The sequence below is a fragment of the Lissotriton helveticus genome, chromosome 7 (genome assembly GCF_964261635.1).
Source record: "Lissotriton helveticus chromosome 7, aLisHel1.1, whole genome shotgun sequence".
NCBI lineage: Eukaryota > Metazoa > Chordata > Amphibia > Caudata > Salamandridae > Lissotriton > Lissotriton helveticus.
The window spans coordinates 388,066,253-388,091,285 of NC_136068.1; the positions used below are offsets into that span (position 1 = coordinate 388,066,253).

The 25,033-nt window shown below is 48.2% G+C and overlaps 1 protein-coding gene across 2 annotated transcripts in view; it reads right to left on the minus strand.

Annotated features, from left to right (window-relative positions):
• NFS1 (NFS1 cysteine desulfurase) overlaps positions 1–25,033 on the minus strand; it is a 658,188-nt gene that overhangs the window by 340,835 nt on the left and 292,320 nt on the right. For both annotated transcript variants that reach the window (XM_078652222.1, XM_078652223.1), the window contains exon 5: positions 3,930–4,082. In XM_078652222.1, the coding sequence (XP_078508348.1) occupies positions 3,930–4,082 (153 nt within the window). The remainder of the gene's footprint in view (positions 1–3,929; positions 4,083–25,033) is intronic.

Genomic DNA, 25,033 nt, shown 5'->3' on the forward strand with positions numbered 1-25,033 from the left:
CTTATCCAGACATGGATAAAGATAGACAACCTAGTGTCCCTTGTATCAGAGGAGAATCTAAGAGGGGCTAGCTTGACAGTGGGGAACTGGGTCAGCTGAATCAGGCTAAGAGGGTCTGAAAATGCTCTCAAAACAAGTGCAAGGTCTAAACATAGTGAGAATCTGGGGACTATATCAACAGAGGTCCTTTGAGGTAGAGAAAAGCCAAGTCAATAAAGAAAGCAAGGTGTCCAAGTTTCCAAAGTACCCAACTATGGCTCCCCTGATGGCCACAACCAAATATGTAGTTCCCCAGTAGATCACTCAGAAATGCCTGCTATTCATACATTGAAGAAGCAAGTATTTCTGTTATATGAGGAGCAATGCTCTAGTGTAAATATAAATTATTAGTGATGAGGGGGCAAGTTTCAAAGAAAAACAGAGAGTTAAGTAGTCTACTGTGGAACTAATATTACAACTTTTGAAACCTTTTTCTTTGGTTAGAAGGGCGAATGAGACTTTAAATTGGTTGTGTTAAAGATGAAGTGGCAATTTATTAGAGGATGAAAGTCTGGTCGTTAAACATTTCTAAATTGTGTAACTTTCTGAAACATTGATTTGAAATGGCCTGATTTTTGTACACCCTGGATTCTAGTTTTCTGTAGAAATTAAACATAATTAAAGGAATATGCTACTTACCAATATGCATCTGTTCTTGGCATAAAGGGCTGCAGAGTGGTACATTTATGAATAGATCGCCATCTGGTGTTGGGCTCGGATGATTGCACTTGTTTTTCTCTTGGAGAAATCTTTTGTAGTCACGAGGCTGGTGACTCCTCCCTTGGGTGATAGTGCGCATGGGCATCGGCTCCATCCTTAGATTGTTTTGCCATAGTAGGGTTAGATGGAGTAGTATCATAGAATACAGAAAGAGATGCCCATGTAAGTGTATCTAAATAAGATAATGGTGGAACAGACACAGGTTTCCAGTAAGGTAGGGAGGGCATGTACCACTCTGCAGCCCTTTATGCCAAGAACAGATGCATACTGGTAAGTAGCATATTCCGTTCGCGGCATATGGGCTGCAGATGGTACATTTATGAATAGATTACACAGCAGTTAACTCCCTAGCGGTGGTCACCGGTGTCTGTTGCAACAGTTTGAAACAAAGCTTTCAGTACAGCCTGGCCCACCCTTGCTTGTTGTGTTGCTTGTACGTCAACACAATAGTGTTTTGTGAAGGTATGCGGTGTAGACCAAGTTGCTGCTTTGCATATGTCATCTAGGGGAATGTTCCCTAAGAATGCCATAGATGCCCCTAGTTTGCGTGTAGAATGAGCTCTAGGGGGGAACAGTTAATGTTCTCTTTGCTTTTATGTAACATATTTGTATACATTTTACGATCCACCTGGCAATGCCTGCTTTAGAGATAGGGTTGCCTTTATGTGTTGGGGAAAACGCTACAAATAGTGGTTTAGTTTTTCTGAAAGTTTGAGTTCTTTCTATGTAGTATAATATAGCCCTTTTGACATCTAGTTTATGTAGGGCCCTCTCTGCTACCGTCTGTGGCTTTGGAAAAAAGACTGGTAGTTCCACTGGTTGATTGATGTGGAATGCTGAAATTACTTTAGGCAAGAACTTTGGGTTTGGGTTTGTTCTAAGAACCACTTTATTCTGGTGTAACTGTAGAAATAGTTCTTGTATTGTTAATGCCTGTAACTTACTCACTCTCCTGAAAAATGAAGTTTGTACCTCCTATTTGAACCCTGATACACTTAGCCATGCATGTCTTCTTAACATGATACTGGTGTTTATGGATCTTGCTGCAGTGTCTGCTGCGTCTAAGGCGCACTTAATGGAAGTGTTCGTTATTATCTTCCCTTCTTGTATCAGCTGATCTGCCCTCTTCTGGTGTTCCTTAGGGAGATGTGTAATGAGTTTTTCTAACTCATCATAATGAGCTCTATCATAACGTGCAAATAGCGCTTGAGTATTTGCTATGCGCCAGCTGTTTGTCGCTTGGGATGCTACTCTTTTGCCAGAGGCATCTATTAACTTGGACTCTTTGTCAGGAGGAGGAGCTTCTCCTGCTGTTAGTGAGTTTCCTCTCTTACGAGCGTTTGATACTACTAACGAGTCCAGAGGTATTTGCCCCATAATAAATACTGGGTCTTTTGGGGCTGCCTTGTATTTGTTGTCAATTCTTGGGTTTAACACCCTAGCTCTCACAGGATCTTTGAATATGTCTGATGTGTGAGTGAGGAGACCCTTAAGCATAGGTAGGGTCCTGAATATTTCTGTGCAGCAGGTAGTGTTTCTAAAAGAAAATCTTCTATCTGAGGTTCCGCATGTAAATCTACCTTGTGGTATTTTGCTGCCCTATTAATCAATTGTGCAAAACCCGAATTATCATCAGGAGGAGAGGGTTTTGAGGGATACAGGTCAGGGTCATTATCAGTATCTGACACTGCGTCATAATCCTCCCAAGTGTCTGTGTCTTCTGGGATAGTATTGTTATCATCCCTAGGAAGGTCCACATCCCGTGTCACTTTCTACATCTGTTTGAGGTGTGGATGGGCGTGGTGTAGAAGGTGGAGGAATAGCTGGCAGAGTATGAGGAAGAGGAGAAGAGGGTGTGTCCATAGGCTGTGGAGAAAGGGGAGGAGTTGTATTTGTCCCCATTGTTCTATTTTTAAGAGGAGGGTCTTTGTCCTCCAACGGCTGAGTCTTCCTCTTTTTAGGTAGTTTTGTCACCACCTTGCCAGTTTGTGGATCAATAAACAAAGTCTTTTGTTTTGGATCTGTTTGTTGCTCCTGTGTCGGTACCGAAGTCTTTGGGTCCGAAAGGTGCTTTTGCTTCTGCGTCTGGGTGTGATGTGTTTTCGGCACCGAGAGTTTGCTCGAGTCCGATTTTTTCGGTGTCGAGGGAGTCTTCGACGTCGAAGCATGTTTCGGTTTCGACATAGAATGTTTCAACTGCAAGCTCTCTTTGGTATGGAGCTTCGGTGTCGATGTCGACCGTTTTTCGGATCCGACATGGTGGGAGGCCGGATGTTTCGGTTTCGTTGCCGAGCCGGAAGGCGGGGCGTCGGAAACTTTTTTCGGTTGTCTGACCGGGCTCGAAGGCGGGGTTGACACCAATCTGGGTCGGTTTTTCGGTAAAGGGACGTCGTCACTCACGGTTTGATGAACGTCGGCTTCTTCGACTTCAGACTCGTCCGCTTCGGACCCCGACCCGTCCTCATCTTCTTCTTCCTCCTCAGGGTGTTGGACCTCTAACAGTTCTGGGATTGCATCTGACTCCATCCTCGACATCTCGTGTCTTCGGGCTCGACGGTTTCTAATCGTCGACTTGGAGGAGAAATCCGCACAGGCTTCACAGTCCCTGGATTCGTGGTCAGGTGATAAACAGAGTTTGCACACCTTGTGTAGGTCCTTGTGTGGGAATTTAGCACCACACGTTGGACATTTTTTGAATGGAGTCCTTTCCATGGACTCCGGGCTGGATTACGTCGAGATAGGCCTCCTGGTCTCGTCGACGTAGAGTTGGATTTTTTTTTTTTTCTTGTTGATGTCGAAGCGCGTCAAAATGTGAATGAAGTCGCGCTCGATAAACAATACCGTCTAATTGGAAGTGCAATACGTGCCAAAATATAACTCTTTCCTCAAAGTCGATCCGAGCGCTTCGTTCCTCATCCGAACCCGATGGCGGAAAAAAACAATCTAAGGATGGAGCCGATGCCCATGCGCACTATCACCCAAGGGAGGAGTCACCAGCCTCGTGACTACAAAAGAAAAGACTTCTCCAAGAGAAAAACAAGTGCAATCATCCGAGCCCAACACCAGATGGCGATCTATTCATAAATGTACCATCTGCAGCCCATATGCCTCGAACATTACGTTTCAGAAAAATTCCTTACGCTTATATTGATTAAAAAAATGGAACTTACATTAAGATCAAGGAGCCCATTTTTCTTGACTGGCAAGTATGTAATGTTAAAGCCCTCCGCTTGAAGAGAACGGCAGGAGTCCAGCACACACTTGTGTTCAGTCTGTGTCGTAATTATATGCTTCTTCCGTGATTTATAAAATCTTGCAACACCCTAATATGAAAGAAAAGGAGAAAACAATAATGGATTGACATTACTTGCTTAGAAAACTGTATTTCCCCGCCTTCAGAATTTGCTAGCCATCATCTAACATGCAAGAAGGAATTACACCTCTCTACTCAATTATATCAATGGACTTGTAAATGAATAGATTATATTTTGAACCATCCTCTATCCCTACCATGAAGCAGGAACTCCATAGAAAAAAGATTTCAAAGTGAAAAGTGTCATCATTCCCGTCTACCCAATCATCGTCTCACTGAAAACCTTAATCCGACTCTTACAAGATAAACTACTTCACCTATTTCCAGTTCACCAGTTGGATGTGTGCTGCCATTTGCCTAAAAAGGAATTCCGCCAAATGGCTAGAGCGATTGACGCGACCCTAAATGCATTGGATCCCACATACATGGAGGTGGGCATGTATATAACACATAAGAGGTCTCCTGTGGAGTGTCTGTGACCTCCATTGCTGCCACTCAATTCAATTCAATTCAATTCAAAATCTTTATTTCGATTGAGTTTTGCAATCATAAAAAGTGCATAGTAGAAAACGGTTACATCAAGGCAGTAATTTTTCCTTTAAAAAGGTTATCACATATACAATGTTAACAGGGGGTTACATCAAGACAATAGCTTGTTCTTGGAAAAGTTGTCGCATATACAGTATTAACAGAGGGATGATAAACGGTTACAAATTTAAAAAGAACAGTTAATGTCAATTAAATATAAGTTGCATAAAAGTTACAAAACTAAGTCAGATGATTGAAGTCGAATTTTCAAGCATGCTTTTAAAAAACAAGCTATACACTTAGCAGCAAATGGTGTTTCTAAAAACTGTAATGCCAGGAGTGCAGGCCTGCATCTTCTCAGGCCCATTTGTCGGAGGAGAGGGACTATCCAGCGTTTACGTGGGGTCTCATAATAGCTACAGAAAAGTGTTACATGTAGGGTAGACTGGTGTGCATTTCCATCACAGGGGCAACTAGTTAATTCATGTGACCAATTTGAAACCCCGGAGAACGAAACAAGACGAAAAAAGGAGTCAAAACGAAACCTAGTTAAAACATACTTATCGTAGTTTGACAAGAAGAAAGACAAATACGGCTGCATACCGGGTAAGGTTTGTATCGTCATTAGATGGCTGTTTGTACGTTTACCAACCTCTGAGCACATACGAAGATCTCTGAGGTGATTAACACACAGGCTCTTCAAGGCCTTTCTGGATATGTCCACAAGTGAAGAAGAGTCAGTAAAAAGCGAGAAGCAGTTTAAGTCATTCAAAAAATTTAAAGACGTATAGTAACCATGGAATCTTTTTCCAGTGAACCAGGGATAAACAATCGGTTATCAAGGACCGAGTAAGATGGCATTGTTCTTTGGTCCATATACGGTGCCATAGGAGAATCGGCTGGTATCTAATGGTGTCAGTTAGATAATCCAGACCGAGCTCAATATGGCTGCCGTATTAGGGGCACTTTGGGGAAGGGCAAGAACATATTTCAAAAACCCATTTTGGAGCTCTCCGGTAGGAGCGTAGCCCCATACGCCTGCGCCATAAGTTGCCACGCTATGGCATTTAGCGTGATAAATTTTGAGCAACTCAGCGGGAGCGGGTTTGCCCAATTTCCTGGAGAAAGACATCAGCGCCGCAGTTGTACGCTGGAATAACAGTTTTTTTACTCGCAGTGGCGGGTTTCCAGGTTATTTGATCGTCTATGAGAATGCCCAGGTAAGGATGTTCCCGGGCATAATCCAGTCTGACTTTTTCTATAAATAGAGGTTTCGGTTTCTTCACTTTCTTGCCAATATGCATCACAAAAGTCTTGCTCTTATTTACTTTTAAACCCAAGGAGAGCATAAATTGGCAGTACTTGTCCAGTTGTAAATGGAGCTGGTTTAAAGTTCTCGCCAGGCTGACAGAGTCATCGGCGTACAGTAGGGCTGGGATGGGCCGAGTGTTTATGCAAGGGAGATCCTGGCTGTCTTCCAGCATCGCTTGCTCCAGCCCGTTTGTATAGATATTAAATAAAAACGGGGCGAGAACGCACCCCTGTCTGACACCTTTTACTACGCTAAATGAATCCGATAGTTCTCCATTAATGCCGTACCTCACGCACGCTTTGGCGTCTGTGTAAAGCTCTCGAAGAAATTTAAGGAGAGGAGGATCTACCCCCAGATTTCTCAGGATTGCCCACAGTTTGGAGTGAATCACGCAGTCGAATGCGGAGCTTAGGTCAACGTACACTAAGTATAAGTTGCCACCTTTCGCCCCAGCATATTTGCCCATTAAGAGTGTCAGGTTAAGGGCCTGTTCTACAGTGCCCAATCCCTCTTGGAACCCGTACTGGAGGTCGGTTAAAATTTTCTTCTCCAAGGCCCAGTTCTGGAGGCGCTCCAGGATTAATCGCCCAGCAACCTTTCCCAGTGAATCCAGGAGGGAAATGGGCCTATAGCAGGCTGGATTGTCGCGTTCACCCTTTTTAAAAATGGGCAATAGTACTGACGAGGACCAAGATTCAATTAGGCCGACCTGTGTAACTGCGGACATAACTTGCGTAACTATTGGGGACCAGAGATCAAGATCACTCGCAAAAATATCAAGTGGTACTCCGTCGGGGCCAGGCGCTTTGCCAGTCTTCGAAGAGGTTAATGCAACTGTGACCTCCCTATGATCGAAATGGAGGTCAATTGGATAAAAGTTATCCGTGATGGAAACTTCCTCAAAGGACTGTATGTTTAGGGCTACGGCAGAGGAATCACCGAAAATCTGCGAGTAATGGGCCACCCATTTTTCAGCTGGAACCACCACATCCAGGTGAGGGACAGCTGAAGGATCTACTAGAAAGGGTGACTTAACTGTTCGCCAAAATAGCGAGCTGTCTTTGCTCCTTGTGCTCTCATGTAATTTGGCCCATAGGTTTTTCTTTATTTCCCGTTTCCGGGTTTGTTGGGCCAATTTATAATTCCTTCTTAACATGGCTATTGCTGCCACGTCTCTGACTTTGTTATGCAGTGCACTTTTTAGCACGGAAAGGGCTTTCCGGCAATGGACGTCAAACCACCCCCGTCAGTCCTTGCCGTGGGACTTATGTTGGCGGGTTAACTCCTGTCGGATAGTGTTAGACCTGACACCTTTTGGCGTGGTTCTTCCCCCATCTTTTTGCCTCTGACTCATGTGTTTTGATGCTGTGCTGGATTTCGTTTTTGCTGATTAAGATGCTTTGGACACTCTGCCACTGCTGATCAGTGTCAGAATGGAAGTGCTCCCTCTGTAAATTGAGATATTGATTGGCATATTTGTATCACCACGAAGTCCCTAGTAAAGTGCACTGTGTGTGCCAGGGCTGGTGATGACAAATGCTACTAGTGGGCCTGCAGCGCAGATTGCGCCACCCACATGAGTAGCTTTAAAATGGTGATTCAGGCCTGCCAGCGCAGAGCCTGTGTGCAGTCAGGGACTGCCATGTCAGCCTGGCCAGTGTCCCCACTGGCTGGGCCTAACCCTTCCCTGTCTGTGCACATCAGTCACCCCTATGGAAGGCTCTAGGTACCCCCCTGGGCAGGGTGCAGTGTATGGATAAGGTAGAGCATGTACTAGTGCAGGTGATATGCTCTGGTAGTGGGCTGCAGCCATTTTGTGTGCTCACTGCTGTAAGGCTATCTGCTCCATAGAGTAACATGGAGGAGGCTGGGCCCATGTGATACCAGCCTATCTTCCCATAGGAACAAGATGGGACATAAGTGAAAGATATCCCTGAAATCAGAATTTAATGACACATCTTTTAGTGAAGGGTGTTTTTAAATCCTGTGTTGGAGAATAGCCCTTTTAGAAAGTGGCTGTTCTCTTGTCTAAACCTTTCTGTGTGCCTGGGTTTGTGGAATGCCTGCCTGGTCTGGATGTGACAGGGGGGGCTGCAGAGCCCCAGAGGAGAGGGTCGGAGCCAGCCCGGGGATGAAAGGGCACATCTGCCTGCCTGGGAGGAAGGAATGCCTGATAAGTGCTGGGCTGCGCTGGCCTGCCTCCCCCTGCTAGCTCCCTCCTGGTGGTCAACTGACACCTCTGGCCCTGAAGCTGACAGGAAGAAGAAAACCAGAGACACCTCAGTGCTCCGCAACCCCCAGAACTGGTTTAGACTGGACCAAGGGCCTCCATGCACAAAGACTTCAAAGGACTTCAAAGACATTGAGGGGTATAAGGAAAGGACCCCTGACTACAGGAGTTTAGATTCTGAAATTCTGCAAGCAAGAAGGAACCTTTGCTGGAAGGATGACAGCTAGAGAACTAAAGGAAGACTGCCTTGCTGTGTGCTCTAAGGGCTGACCTGTTCTACTGTCCAACTGGAAGCTAAGGAGGAGAAAGGGACTTTGCTGTGTGCTGTGACCCTGCCTACTTGAAACTGCCAAGACTCAGCTGTGTGCTGTGTCTACAACTGAATCTCCAAGGGCCTGAGACGAGCTGGCCTCCTGTTGGGAACCCAGGGTTAAAGGTTCCTAAAGCTTTGCCAGAAAACAGCTGCCAAATCGTGCTGTGGTGCCCTGGGACGTGTGGTACTCGACTGCGGAACGCGAGGAAAGGATCGGTGTGCTCATCGGCACATTACCAGCGAGGGTCGGAGGCTTGTGGCGCCTCCCCTCGTGAAATCCGCTCCAAAGTGGTGGGGAGGTCGAGAGGGGGGTCTCTTCGTGACCAGCGCCCTCGAAAACCCTTTGCCGCCAAATCACCATCGCGGCCCGGGGCCAGCAACACCCCCTGCAACTTGCTTCGGTGTCCAGGAGCTGCGGGGCCGGAGATCGAAGCCGCCGCGCTCCCATTGGTCGAGGGGACCGAGCCCCCTCACTAACGCCGCGACGGGATTGGCCCGTGCGGCGCAGCGTCATCGTCGTTGCCGAGCTGTGATTGGTGGAGGAGCCGAGCGTCATTGAAGGCCTCTCCCGGGAGCCGCACTGCCATTGGCTGACTCCCGGGTGCTGCTGGAGGCTCGACCAAACGCCGCGACAGGATTGGTCCCCGTCATCGGGACCGCTGCAGCTGCCGAGTGATCACCGCCGGGACCGGGGAAGACTGCCCCTGCCCCTGGCCTGTCTGTCCCTGCTCGGAACGCCGAGCTAGCGCCCCCCCCCCGCTCCCAGAGGAACCGAGAGCGGGCAGAGGGCTGCGGGGACCGGCCGGGGCAAGGAGCGAGTGTGCTCCGTTAGGTGCGGTGCGCCTGAATCCATTGGGGATGCGAGGCTGAGCGAGATCGGCAACAAAGGAGTCCCAGGACTATCCGGTGAGGCGTGCTTGCCGCACCTGGGGTTCGTTGCTTCAGAAGGCTGATTTGGGGATAACTTAGGATTGGCACTGCTTTGACTGCTCGTTTTTAGAGCCAAGTGAGTAGAGATCAGTGGCATTATTTTTGACTACTGATTCGAGAGACTTGAGACTGTTTTGCTTTTAAGAACTTCCTATTTACAAGTACCATCCTAAAGATTAAGTGCAACCCGTAAGATTGAATGCAACATTTTTCTAAAGAAGTGATTATCATGCAACTGCTTTAATTACTTGCTGAAACTAGATAAAGCTATATATTTTTATAAAATATACTTACCTGTGTGGTCTCAGTTTGTGGTGGATTGGGGATTATTGTTGTGTTAAGTGCAAATGTTATCCACATTGCCTCTGTTTAGCCTAGACTGCTCGCGCCATGCTACCTAGAGGGTGAGCAGGGGTTATCTCAGACTAGAAGCAAGGGTCCCTACTTGGTCTAAGGTACTTACCTCTGCCAACTAGAGACCCCGGGTTCTAACATATAGCTTTTAATATTTCGGCAAAACTAGAAAGGATCGTACGGGTGACGAGGTCTCCGCTAAACAGATGTTTATAGAAGGGAGAGTTTTTTGGATGATCTTCTTGGTAACATCAACGGGGTTTATCTTGGACCATTTTACTGTAAAGCCATTTATTTTATCTATGGCCAAGGATTGCTGATATAGCAAGCTGGTCCTACTATGAGCTTGTGTGGCTGAATTAAGTATAAGGGTAATACTATTCGAATAGTGATCACTGGAGATATCTGAACCTGTTATAAAGTGTTTCAGGCGGCCTTTTAAAGTTTGTGAGCACAGAATGTAATCGATGGTGCTGGAGAGGCCTCTGCCGTGAAAGGTCGATGTAAACTCAACGGGAGGATTCACTGTTTCATTAGCATACTCAAGTTCTAATGAGAAAAGACAATCAATCATTCAGAGTATTACCAATACTAGAGTGGGTGAAATGCGTCATGGGAGAGTCACATTCATCTTGGAGCCCGCAAATACCTTTCTTATACTTGTTACACAAAGAGACATTAAAATCTCCCCCCCACACAACATAACATAGCATCTGCGAATATTTTGCCCACTGTTCATGGATGAATAGAGAGGTTTCAGTCAATGTCTTCACACAATCAGCAGGGGAAAGGTTGTTATACATATTAATGATGTAATAGATAGAACTTTTTTCGAGGGCTATCTTTAAAATTTGGAAAGTTGGAGTCGCAAGAGAAACATTTATAGTCAAAGGGGGTATTTTGTTTGAGAGATATACACACTAAGCCTCCCTTTGATCTCCCGCGCGATGACGCACTGGCGGGGACGTGGAATGTTTTGTAGCCCAGGATGTGAATAGGGTCAATAGCCCAGGTTTCCTGCAGGCAGACTATAAGGTGCATATTAATCACTTCAATCCATGACTGAAGGTCTACCTTAGATCGAAGACCCGCTACATTCCAGTAAATGACTGGAAGCTCCCATGATGAAGGCAGAGTAGTGTTTGATTATTGCAGGTTTTCAGGGGATTGCAAGTCTTGGGGCCGAGTGAATGACTGGAGAAGGGGAGAAGAAGGGTGCGCTACTTGTGTGTCTAACTTGGGGAGCGAATGTTGAGATGGATATGTAGTTGGTGGTTGTCTCTTAGATAATTCTCCGGTGAAGATTGTGTGTTCAAATGTACAATCTTGAACCGGAAAAACTAACGAATTGGGAAATGGTTCCGCCGTAGAAGTTGATGGCTCTACAAAGAGGCCAGAAAAGTGTGGAGATACTACAACTGCCGGCGATAACCCTATGGAGGGAAGGGAGAAGTGTGAAGTAAATGGGGTTTGAATGATTGGGGTTTGAGTAGAGGTTCTACCTTTAATGTTAAACCTGGGAGTTAGTGGTCAGTCAACCATGTCAAGACATTCATACCTGTTGGTTAAGGGTGGGCCTCTCCAGCTTAAGGGAGGAGCAGGAGCTAGATTACTAATTCCATACCCTGACCAGTGACCCCGGTCTCTATTTCCATCACAGTTCCCCACTCTCGTCCAACTCCAAGGGGGGCCGGCGTTATACCGTGGGGCTGGAGGGTAGAAGAAAGACAATCTGTGCGTGGCTATCCCTTCGGTAGATGAGTGATCACCCCAGGAGCAAATGTGCTCTACTGTGTTTGGATCTGCAAGATTCACTATTACACAGTCGCCCTGAATGCTTTTGGGTTCAATGCCCAACCAGGGGACCCTGCGCACTGTAGTGACTCTATTGTCCAAAAAAGATGGTAATGGTCTATTAGAGGAAAGCCAGTGAATCACTTTGTTTTTCAGTTACCAGACCGGTTCATCCGAGTTGGCAGAAAGTTCTGGAACACCGGTCATGATCACTACGTATGGAGTAGCTTCAGGGGGAAGATGGATAGGATGACCCCTCCTCTTTCTATTTCTCGGGATGAAATTAAAACCATCAGATGGTTTTGGTAAAGTAGGGGCCGGGGTAGGTAAAGAGGAGGGTACTTTTGGTTGTGTTGAAGCCTGTAATTTTGGTTGAGTAGGCAATGGGGTGGGTAGGGACGTGGGTGCTTTGGGTGGTACTAGGACCTTAGTCGCTATTGGTGGTGGCTGTTTTTGATGTAGTTTTTGCGGTGCCTTTAAAATCGTGGTGGGTGGATTTACTGCAGCCGGGCATGTCTTAGATGTTTTTACGTTATGTTTGGGTGTTCTTCCTTGGCCTGCATTAGTATCTTTGTTTAATTTCAAAGCTGAGGACAGTTGGATTTGCTGGTTTTCAACCTGGTGAAGTGACTGCTCTATTGGTTTTAAGTAGGTTCTAATTATATCCCCAATTTTGCTCAAAAGTAGGTTGTTAATGCTACCGGAGTTACTAATTGGATTGCCATCGCTAACTATACTACCTTCGCTTTCACAGCTGCTAATGCTCAGATTTATGTTGTCGGTAGGAGAATTTATTGCTTGTACGGGTGAACAGGAGGCTACCTGGTGTGGCGTTAAGATTGGGTCTGCGGACTGTGAAGGGAGGGAAGAGGTGAGCGGGATTACAGAGGTAGGGTGGGAAGGAGAACTAGCGGGATTACAGGATTTGTTTATTTTTCTCTTTTCCTTGGGAATTGCTCCCTCGCGTACACCCCTATCTACAGGTGGGGTGGCAGCCACACTGATTAAACTAGCGAAGATTGCCGGTGATTTTTCCAGTGACTGTAGTAGATGGGATTCGGAGAGATTCAAGGATGCGGACAGATCTACAATACGTGGAACGGTATGGATGTCCGCGTGCTCTATCAATGGTAGGGGTAATTCTGAGGAGCGCAGAGGAGTTTTTGCTGCGGCCAACAAGCCCATGGAGGAGCGTCTGGCAACGGCCAGGTCCTGTGAAACTCTGCGTTCTAACAGAGTAATACCCTGCTCGATAGCCTCGTTGGCTTTGGTAATAAATTGGTCTATAGGGCCGATGATTTGTCCAGCAGCTTGGGCTTGTTTTTTGACAGTGCTTCTGGTACTTCTAGGAGACATAATGTAGTCTGAAAGGTAACAGAATTGCAGCTTAAATATAGAATATAAAGGGAGTGAACGGCTTGTAAAAATGCAGGACAGTTGCAACTACAACCTGTAGGGGGAAGCAGTTACAAATGGGGTGGCCCAGTCCAGTCTTGAACGGGCTTAAACGGGCCCGCCCTTGGCCCGGGCTTCGCCCCGTGCTTTGACCGCGTCCCGCTGCGCGGTGTAGCCCTGTTGATTAAGTACTTACAGGCGTGTGGGCGTGTCCGCCGGGGGAAGAGGCACCAGCTGTCAGCACAGATGGGTGCTGGGCCTCGCAGTCCCCCGGTCTAGCGCCTGGTAGTTCAGGGTCCAGCACACGCTGGGAGCGTGCAGGTAATCCGTCGAATGCGGAAATGCTCCCACCAGCGGCGCGACCACACGAGTTAGGCTGTAACAGGATTACCCCTCCTGGGGAGCTGGAAACCTCCTTTGCGAGCAGACAGGTTTTGGAAATATGGAAATGAGCGGCACCCGCGAAGCGGGTGTCGCTAATGTTAAATGGGATCTGCAAGCAAATGGGCGTGTCCGCCGGGGGAAGAGGCACCAGCTGTCAGCACAGATGGGTGCTGGGCCTCGCAGTCCCCCGGTCTAGCGCCTGGTAGTTCAGGGTCCAGCACACGCTGGGAGCGTGCAGGTAATCCGCCAAATGCGGAAATGCTCCCACCAGCGGCGCAACCACACGAGTTAGGCTGTAACAGGATTACCCCTCCTGGGGAGCTGGAAACCTCCTTTGCGAGCAGACAGGTTTTGGAAATATGGAAATGAGCGGCACCCGCGAAGCGGGTGTCGCTAATGTTAAATGGGATCTGCAAGCAAATGGGCGTGTCCGCCGGGGAAGAGGCACCAGCTGTCAGCACAGATGGGTGCTGGGCCTCGCAGTCCCCCGGTCTAGCGCCTGGTAGTTCAGGGTCCAGCACACGCTGGGAGCGTGCAGGTAATCCGCCGAATGCGGAAATGCTCCCACCAGCGGCGCGACCACACGAGTTAGGCTGTAACAGGATTACCCCTCCTGGGGAGCTGGAAACCTCCTTTGCGAGCAGACAGGTTTTGGAAATACGGAAATGAGCGGCACCCCACTCATATTTTGCAAGAATCTATTTAGAGTATATACCACGCTATTTGGAGATCGAATGAAAGCTTCAAGAGAGTGCTTAAGGGAAAAACATATTACCCACCACCAAAAAACAAAAAAGAATTTTACATCTCTTACATAAGCTGGAAGTGACCCCAAAATTAATTTGGAAGAAAAGGTCAGCAGCCGAATAACTCATCCATAAAACCCACTGCATCAACACTACTAAACAAGTACACAAAGAAAATGATAAAAAAGCAAGGTTCAGTTTCTTCTGGTGTCACCAAACTCGTTTTGTCGGTGGTGTCCTGGTTGCAGATTGGCTAGTAAGGATACTAATACCACAAAACCAGAGGGGTGTGGTCCATACCTCCACAATGGCCATGCTCGCTATAATGATGGTGAAATATGGGAAACTTTGAACAGTAATTGGTTGCTAGGGATTCAAGAAGCTTTCAGGTTATACTTGAACATGCAGGATTATAGGATCCTTTTGATTTCTTTTCTGAATAAAAAGGGTTTCTAATGGCAACAAAAAAGTGCATAAACAACAAAAAGGAACACTACGCTCTTTATCATGGTCTATGAAGAATAAAAGATGAGCACTAAAGCACGCAGAACCTTTACACTGCATTGCAGTCCATAGCATTGCCAGAAATAAAGAAAAATGTAATTTTGTGTGAGAATAGCTGCCCAGTACACACCTATTCAGAACCGCTTCATCCCCTACAAATCTAGTGTTAGGGTCAGTTTTAATGGCTTCAACCGTAGTCAGTACAAATCATGATGTTACAGATTCAAATACCACAACGACCCCACATTATAGATGCCACCATCAGATATTTTTTCTACCATCACGTTTGGAAGCACAGGAGCCATCAGGACTAATGGAAGGTAACTGTGATGTATCTGTGAACACAGTTCCTTTAGCAATAGGAACAATAGTGAGACTTTAGCTAGAAGTCTATCAGATCATGTATATTGATTACCAAAAGAAACTAATTGATGGATTTATTTCGTCTTTTAGAGGTGGAACATGGACAAAAGTAAAATGTATGTTTAGCTGAAGTATTGCATTCAATATCGGTGGGTAGGTATGGCTAAAGTGTGGAATTTGAATCTCCCACAAAACTACATGTCATTCAGTGTTAAGTCAGTGAGCAGTTGCTGACCAAGACCTTAAAAGGGTACTGAAATGCTGAGTATTTCCCACAGCAGCCATTGGTCTCTGACGGGACCAAAAGATTGTTGTGCTTGAACTGAAATTCCAATTGATAACCAGCCACAAAACAGCTTACAAGTCTTGCACCTAAAAAATAAGCAAGATGGCAAACAAATGGTTTAGTCTTCAGCAGATAAAAAGCTTTCAAGACGAAAAAGTCCTACACAGGTCAGAGGATTTCGAATTGTAATCAATCACAGCTCTTACTCCTCAATTGCTATGCCAGACCTGGTGCCATTGTAGAGACACTAATGAATCTGGAGATGAGCCCCTGCTCATTCACCCACATTGTTGTAAATTGCATGTTACAGATAGCTGGTCAGGAAAAGTCACAAGTTCTACTGGAGATTGGAATACCATGTAAAATGCCAATAAAGACTGTAGAAATATTTTAGTCTTTTACGGCTTGTTAAAACTATGCTGTCATGTCTTGTATGTCTTGTTTGCCATTTACCCAGTGGGTTCAACATTATTGAGAGTCCACTTTAGATACTTCAGTTTTACTGCTTCCCAACAAAACCATCTTTAAAAGAAGCTAAGAAAAAGTGACACCACTTCTTGCCATCTCCCAACTTCAATCAGCTCTTTAGGGAGTCACCAACAGGCGAACACAGACAAGAGAATTGCCTGTTTGGGTCTGTTAAGGTTGGACACAGACAAATGCATTGCCTGTTTGTGCCTTTTAAGACCAGACTCCCAACGCAGCACTAAAATGTATGTGGTAAGATATAAGCATGTGTCTCACCCAGTGTGCCGTACTGCTATGCCCCATAATCACACCCAGATGTAGACGGCCCAGACACTCACATGCCATTCACGCAACACAAAGACCCAACTTTGCACACATGCCACTATCACACACCCTCAAATTACATAACACAATCCAACTCATGCGCATTAATAGTTGCTTTGTAGTACTCCATGCACCAAATATCACAGTCCTCGTTACCCATCACAAGCTTGATACCTTCATCCTCTCAGAAACATGTCTGACGCCCCCACATCTTCACAGATTCTAAACATCCTTCTTCCCACGGGCTACATAACAAAAAAAATTAGGAGGCGCCAGTTTCCAGAATTCCTCCTGCACTTCAGGCAAGCAATTAACACTCATCCCATTGAAACTGCTGACATGCCCTGTCTCACTCTTCAACTGAGACTGCTACATTCCATCTCATCTACAGATCTTCAGTGCACAAGAAGAACTTCATTGATGAATCCCAGTTAACCTCATCCATCCAGGATGCAATACACACCACCCTCTTGTAGGACTTCAACCTCCCAGATAACAGGAGGTCAAAAATAAATAAACAAACAAGAGGCACAATCTTCAACCTCATCAATACACTCTAATTAGTGCAACATGTCACACAAACACACCCCAAAGGCCACATCCTCAACCTAGTCTTCTCAACATCAACAATTCAATGCAGGACACCCATATTCTTGGTCTGGACTGACCGCTTAACCATCCCCATCTCCCTGCTCAGCATCCTACCAACAAACCAAGGTTAACACTAAGAGGAAGACCAAACCTAAAGATCCTTCAAATTAGTCTCCATAAGCAACCTAACCTTGAACTCATCTCTCAACTTATCAAGTCTGACATCAACATACTCCCAAATAACCAACAATTGTTTGGAAAGCTGTGTGGCCATCCAAGCCCCAATCAAAACATGCAAGTGCATGCCACAGACTTAATCAACCCACTTCCCTAAATACAATGCTGACAAATGATTCATTCGCATGAAGGAAAGAAAATGGAAGAAAAAAACAGACCTCCAAAGAGCTCTTGATATTGAAGTCACTCGGCAAAACACACAAACTGCTCCTCACCTCAGTCAAACCAAAGTAATATACCAACACCATCAGTGAAGCCACCAAAAGAAACTAACACTATTTAAGAAAATCAAGCACTGTATCAAACTCCTGCCGAAACCATCAATTCCACTAAACAGAAAAGTGCTGTGCCATCAACCTATGCTTCAGTTAAAAAATACAGAAGATCCGACAGCTCACTGACATCAACCCTGCTTCATCTTACACCACCCCTTCCCGTAGAATCCTACAATAGATTGCCTTCACAGCCCTATCACTCCCAAATCTCGCTGACATACTCAACTTCCTCATAGCCACCTCTTATGAGGAGATGTCTTATAATAGTTCTTCATCAAATCTCTCTATATGGGGATGCTCCCTTGACCCTAGTTGCCATTAGCAATGCTTCCCTCATTCAAGGCATCTTCCCAGAAGCTCTGAAGATAGCATCAATCCTTCCACTTCTAAAGAAACCTACATTAGATTCTGATGACCTCGCCAACTACCGGACCATAACTCACCTATACTTATGAGAAAGAATTTTGAAAAAGCAGTTCATGTTCAACTTCAACAACACATCAGTGATAACAATCTCCTGCAAGACTATTAGGCTTGCTTCAAATCACACTGCAGCACGGAGACCACTACCTTACACATTATAAACTATGACCTCTTGACCACATAGGACGATAATCCTGGTCTCCAGATACTGCTGAGCGTCAACACTTTCAACCATCCCAACCTCATATACACCCCAAAGTCTCATATGGGATTCAGCACCAATGTCCTTCACTGGTTCTCCTCTCACCTTTTCAACTGACACCTGTTTGCTCACATGAGCACCTCAAGGTCACAAAAGATCTCCATACAGTCCACTTTGTGCTCTACTCACAGATAACTGCAAAAACAACAGTTGACCCTGTGCCTCATGGGAACAGTCCAGCCCGAACTGCCAAGCCATGTCTTCGCTGAACCGGAATCAAGCATCCTAGGACCGCTTTCTGGCTATCAGCCGTCATCAGCCAGGATAGCTTGGCTCCAGTGGCGTGGAGAGCACGGGACTCATGGCTGAGCATACCCCGTCCCACTCGGGGTGACAAATGCAAAAACAACAGTTGATGGACAGAATGTAGAACAATGTCATACATTCACCCCAGTACAGAGATCTGGGCCTAAATCCATCGTTTATTTGCTCACCAAGCCACCCCAGTTCAGACATGGCCATATGCAAATCAGCCTTGACCCTGTGCTTTGCATTGCTTGCATTTGTCACCCCGAGTGGAACGGGTATGCTCAACCTGTAAGTATGACATGCATCTCTGAAAACGATTGGGCCCAACACATAGTCGATACATTCTCAAAGCCAACAGCAAACCAAATTACAACGTCAATAACTGCCTCTGAAACATCAAGAGCTATGAACCAGGAAAGTACGCTTGTTTCTAGCACTAACGGCATGATCATCAGCCAGGAAGACATGGGTCAATCAATACGGTCAGATGACGATTGCCGATTACTACAAATAATCAAGAAAGGCAAGCAAGAGAGTGCGCCGGGGCCGAATGGTATTCCGCAGGCAATCTACAAAGAGGACCCCAAGTTCTGGGCATGCAAATTCAATACCTTATTCCGGTCAATTAGTAACTCGGGTCGGATCCCGGAAAGTTGGAGGGGTGCCATCATCAATCCTATCTATAAAGGCGGAGACCGCAAAAATCCAACTAATTACCGTTTAATAGCCCTGATTGGTGCGGAAGCAAAATACTACACATCCCTGGTGCTAGCCGATCTAGCACGATGGTCGGAGATGAACAGCAAAATTCCATTAAACCAGACAGGGTTTCGCCGCGGAACAGGCACTATGGTAAATGCAATGGCGTTATGCTTGATTGGTGAAAAAAGTTTACAAAACCACCAGGAACTTTATACTTGTTTCGTCGTCTTCAAGGCGGCCTTCGACCGTGTCAACAGGAAATTACTATGCGCCAAACTGAAGCAGCAGAGCCTGCCAGACTCAATCCTAACGCCGATCATTGACCTGTACAGTAACACCTGGATGCAGGTAAAGATCGACAATGGACAGAGACTAACCCGAAAGATCAATACCTATGATGGATTAAAGCAAGACTGTGTGTTGGCCCCCCACCTTTTTAATTTATTCATGGCGGATTTAACAATAAGCCTTGATCAGATCAATGCTCTTCCACCGCGGCTAGGTAATCTCTGTATAACACACCTGTCCTATGCCGACGACGTGGTCCTACTAAGCCAGACAAGAATAGGCTTACAGCGTCTACTACAGGAACTGACCCGCTATATCAAACTGAACATGCTAGTAATAAACAGCACAAAAACAGACTATGGTTATAACCCGACGTCACAAAGTGCAACCAACTTTCACCATAGACAATGTTAAATTGGAAGCGGTTGAAAGTTATAAGTATCTTGGGATACTACTGGACAATCGTCTTAATTTCACTACCCATTTCAATAGCATGGAAAAAAAGGGCATGGTCCTATTGCACGCTGTAGGAGAGTAGGGTCTGCAATCCTATGATCACCCAGATTTTTTTGCTTTTTGCTGCACTGGTTTACGACTTTCCCTGGCTGTGGGCCTGCTAATCAGACCCACAGCCTAGCTGTTCTCTCTATCCAAATTGTACTCAGGTACTGAATTGGCACTGGGCCCTCTCCAAGTCCCTGTACCCAGGGCTGAGGTGCACCCAGAAGTCTCCCAGGGGCTGAAGCATGTATTGTGCCACCCCTGGATTGACTAACTAAAACTGACACAACTGGCTGCACGACAGCTGGGGCAAGGTGGTGTACTCACCCTTTGCTTTAGATATAGTATACCTATATCTAACCCTAAAATGGACACACAGATCTCCTATCAGTCACTCCTATGGCAGGCCTTAACAATCCTGAAGGCAGAGTGCTTGGAATCGTGTGAGATGGTGCTCTGGCATGAGCTGAGCCTGTCTGCGGCTTTCGGGACCCATCCCTTAGCCGTTTCCATGATATCGCATACCATATACTCTTAAGTGCACTATAATCCTCGCGGTTAAATGCCAACTCTGGTATCGCTTTATCAAAACATGTCGAGTAAGGTGTCATACGAATTGGAATACTAACCCCTCGCCAATTCTGGCGACGGGGTTAGCATTCCACCCTTCTAGAGGGACACGACATGCATGTAACCTATAACCCGGTTAAAAGTCAGACAGAGCCTTAGCATCCACAAAATGGATGCTGCCACCGAGACACAAGTCTGCCCTCCTGCTGCTGGGAGTCCTCCCAGAGCAGGAGATAAGGACAAAGGGTTTCCTGCCAGGGGCGGTGCCAGCACCGTCCCAGACAGGGTTTTGTGTATTGTAGGTAGGCAGGGCTTTAGAGGAAGGTGACTGCACGTGGCACCCCGGTGCTCACTGTGCATAGGCTGGCTGGAACCAGTTCCAGGGTCACTCCAGACCCTGTGCTGGGGAAAAGCCCGCCAAGGAAGTGGGTGTAACCACCCCCCTCCTAGTCCCACCCATAGGGCAGGACTTAGTCGCGTGCCAGCCCCTTTTTACAGGATAAAGGTAGAGACTGGCCCCCTTCCAAATCAGATCATCTTTGAATCCTGAAACTACTTTCCACGAAAGGAACTCAAGACTTCTTCCTAAGATTTCTCCCTTGTGACTAAGGAGTAGTCACCCTGCATCCGCAGGCACCATCCTAAGAACACTGCGGTCTGCTGCAAGTCTCTCCTCCGGATCAAGACTGCCCAGCTCGACGAGAACCGGCTTCCCTGGCACCTCTGACCTCTACCTGCATCATCAGTCACGCTGAGATTCGTGGGTGTGACGAGACCTCGAGGGACCGGCCATCTTCAAGACTGCACGACTTCTTTCCAGCAAGCCCGCCGAGTGAATTCCTGGTGAGTGCTTTGGGGTCCGAGAAGCCCCCCACCCTGAGCAGCTCCAGCACCGAAGTGCAGCCCCCCAGCATCTCCACGATCTGTGTGGGGCCCTTCTGCTTTTTTGCTGCTCACCGCGTTGTTTGGCTACTAGCCCGCTGGCTTGTGGCCTTCCTGACGACGCCCGACGACATTTTTGCTGCTGGTCTGGTTGCTCCAGACTGGCCCTTGCTTTCCTCCATCGGAGAAGTACCCTGGACCCTCCTGGTCCGCCCAAGACGCCATTTTAGGTCCACCGCGTGGGCCTTGCATTTGCCAAGACTTGTTGCCCAATCCTGGGTCCAGCGACGTCGACAGCAAGAACCTTCGTGGGACAGCTCGCACCTCCATCCTGGTCGCCGACAACGCCTCCTGGTCCGAGAGACTGCAGAGCCCAGCAGCGCCCACTCACCTGACTGCGGTGACTTCGCCCGGTGCCATCCTGGTGCCCACTTAATCACTGGCTAGTGATTCAAGAACTTGGTCCCCTCTGCTTTCAGGTTTTCTTCTTCCTTGATCCAGGCTTGGATCCATCGAACTTTTCTTCACTGGTCGCCTGCCAGCAACTTCCTTCTTCCAGGCTCCTGGTCCGGCAACGAGATCCCCGACGTCTTTTCAGACCTATGCAGCTGCAGCCCCTGGGCTAGGTAACTTCGGCACTTCGGTGTCCCAGCATAGCCTCACTATCCAAGGGTCAGGATCCACTGTCGTTTTCTCCCTACCAGGTCGGGTTCGCCCGTGAACACTAACTTTGTGAATTCTAGCTTCCATAGACTTTGTCCCGCATCCCGCGTGAGAGTGCACACTCTGCACCCGAGTCCCCTGGGCCTCCTAGTAGTAATCTAACGATTCCCTAGTCCAGTCCTAGCGATTCCAAAGCCTATTAGAACTGTTACTTACCTGCTAGTAATTCGCATTCCACTTTTAGAGTATATGGTTTTTCGTGCCCCTCGGGCATTTGTGTATAACGTGCTAACTTAAGTATTTTCGTAAGAGTTTTGTTGTGTGCTTAGCTCCCTGTCTCATAAAGAGCCAGGGTAGTCTTGTTATAAATAAATACACTGTTTATTTTCATAACAACTTGTGTGGTGTCCTTTCACTGGGTGTTCAAGGGGTAATGTGATGGTAAAACAGCTGGCTTAACACGCCCTCTAGAGTCTTAGCCTTAGACTGCTCGTATCCATGCTACTAGGATAGCTGGTCTATAAGGTTGACTTACAACCAATCATCAATAAGGGTTGTTTGGACTGATATATAGTGATCACTAGAATAGTGAGCACTGCACATCAGGCCAACTTCTCACACACGCGTTTAGTAGTTTGGCGACTGAACTTAAAGGCCCCCTGGTCTCCCCCCTGCTAACGACAATAAAAGCTAAGCTACTCCCAACAATAGCTTATGGGAGCGTACTACATCATGGCAAGAGCGCACAACTCCTGGACAAAGTTTAAATGAAAATCTACAAACGTGTATTTGCGTTACCTAACAATGCATCACCCGGGGGGCGTGGCCTGGAGCCGTCAATGGTGGACGTGTAGTTCCCCAGCTCCGTCCTTAGCCCTGTAATATTAGCTGATTATCCTGCATTTCCCTACCTGCAGCGCACCTGCTCCCTGCCTGGATTGTCTCTGGGGGCGTGCGGAGTGGAGCGGTGCGGCTCTCCATCTGGCGGTCCGCTCCTCAGGCGAGTTCGGAAGTCGAAGCCTGTGGCGGCCTGTGCGACGCCGTGAAGCCCCGGCCTCGCGTGCCTGGCCTGGCCGGCCTACCCCCTGCCCTCTTCGCGGTTCACCCGGACCCGGGCTTGGATTCCTGGATTGTTCCTGACCGGGACTGCGGTAGGAGAGGTGATCCCCTGTGTGGTCCTGGGACCCTGCTGCCCACGGGCCCGGCTGATTGGCAGTGGCCTGCCTGCCTGATGCGGTGACCTGCGGGACGCGGGAGAACTCCTGGGCTGTCCTCCCCCCACCCGCGGAGATACCGGAACCCCGGCGCTTCATCGCGGGGGTCGCACACTGGCGAACAGACGGCCCGTGCGATCTCCTGCCGCCACCACGAGCCCAGCTCCGCCCATAGCAGGCTTTCTGACACTCCTTGCCTGGCCGGCCTGACCGCATCGAGGACCTGCGCCATCTTGTCCGCGGCGGGTCCCCCCTGGGACGTAGCGCTTTTACTCTGCCTGCCCTCTGGACCACTGGCCGGAGGCCCTGGGCGTCTGCCCAGAGTGGCGAGCATTACCAGCACGCAGTCCTCAGGTGCAGGGTCCGGAAGAGGAGAAGAACGCATAGCGCTTTGACGCCCTTTACCAAGCGCTACAGCCCTGACTCTTGCCGCGCTGCTAGCCCTACAGTGCACTACTGGGGTCTTCGCTACTTCCACCTCAGCTCAACACGTGGTGATACCTCCATTACCACTACTTGACACCTGCCAGGACTGCAGGGGACTGCTACAAACGCTACAGCGCCATCCTGCTCACGAGAACCATGGGCAAACCCAGGGGCAAACCCCGGGCCCAGGACGCGCCGATGGACGCGCAATCGACGGGCTCAGACGACCCACTGGCCTCCTCCAACATGGAAATCATTCCGCCGACTGGTAAGGGATCGCAGGACGCCAAGCTGGATCTGATCCTGAATGAGATACGCGCGACGCGAGAAGCGCTAGAAAATCGCATGGATACCATGGCGACCGGACTCTCCCTGCTGAAGGCTGATCATAACAAGTTGGCGGACAGGGTGGCGGAGCACAAAATAGCACTCGACGACCTACTCCCACAGCAGACAGAACATTCCGCGAAATTGGAAAAGGTGGAGAAACAGCTGAAGAGACTCTGGGATAGGGTGGACGATGCAGAAGGACGTGCCCGCCGCAACAACGTCCGCATCCTGGGCATTCCGGAGAGAAGCGAGGGAAGGGACCCCACACGATTCGTGGAAGATTGGCTGCGGAAGCTGGTGGGCCAGAGAGACCTCACCCCCCTCTACAGTGTGGAACGAGCCCACAGAGTACCATCGAAGCCACCACAACCGGGGGCGCCTCCTCGCCCCCTGATCGCTCGTCTCCTCCACTTCAGAGACCGGGACACAGTCCTCAGAGCGGCCAGGGAGGAAGCACCGATACGCTTTGAAGACACGAATATATCCTGCATAACAACAGGTCCCATTTCTTCGACTCGCCAGAAGAGGCAGCGGAGTGGATGGAAGTCACCCTGTCTCCGCCGACGTCGCAGGACCCACCTACAGACCGCCGAGGGGACTCCCGCAGGAGCTCGCCGGGACGACGGAACCCCACTCACAGTCCCGACCGCCATTCCTCTCCTGGAACATCGACAGTGGTGCACCCCCTTGGACGCACGGCTGTGGACCACTCTTCGACCTCGCCGCAACGGCGTCTCACTGAGGCAGCGCTGGCCGCCCACGACGCGGGAGCGCCCAGAGACGGACACACCGACACCACCGACACCCGCACTGAGGTGTCTGGCTCAGTTGACAGCTTACAGCTCTACCCACAGATCACAGCCCAGATGGCGGCGGAGTTCTGAACCACGAGGCGTTTGATCCTCTCCGGGTGGTAAAGTATGACTATTCCCCCCTCCTTCATATATGGTGAGCTGCATGTGTGGGGGCCCATAATCTTGTGGGCTTTCAAACTCCAGTTGATCGTTCAGTGCCGTACGACGGAGGCCTACCACCCCCGGTATGCACACGAACTTGACTGACTTGTGCCCACGTTGGGCATCATGGTTTGGCTCCTGGGTACGTTGGCTCAGGGACCCTTTAGTTCAGGGGTTGAATGTTTGCGAGACACTCATTTTTATGTACAACAAGACATGTGGGGTCACCCAGGGGATTCGCATTATTGCACCACACAAAGGATGATGGGACCTCTTAACAATTACCGATTGTGCACCTGGAATGTGCGGGGTATGGGATCAGTGCACAAGCGACATCGGATCCTGGCGCAGCTCAACCGCAGGGGGATACAGATTGCTTGTATGCAAGAGACACATTTGACCGCTGCTGAAGCGGTGAAACTGCGAAAGAAGTGGAGAGGGCAACTTTTTTCCACCGCATA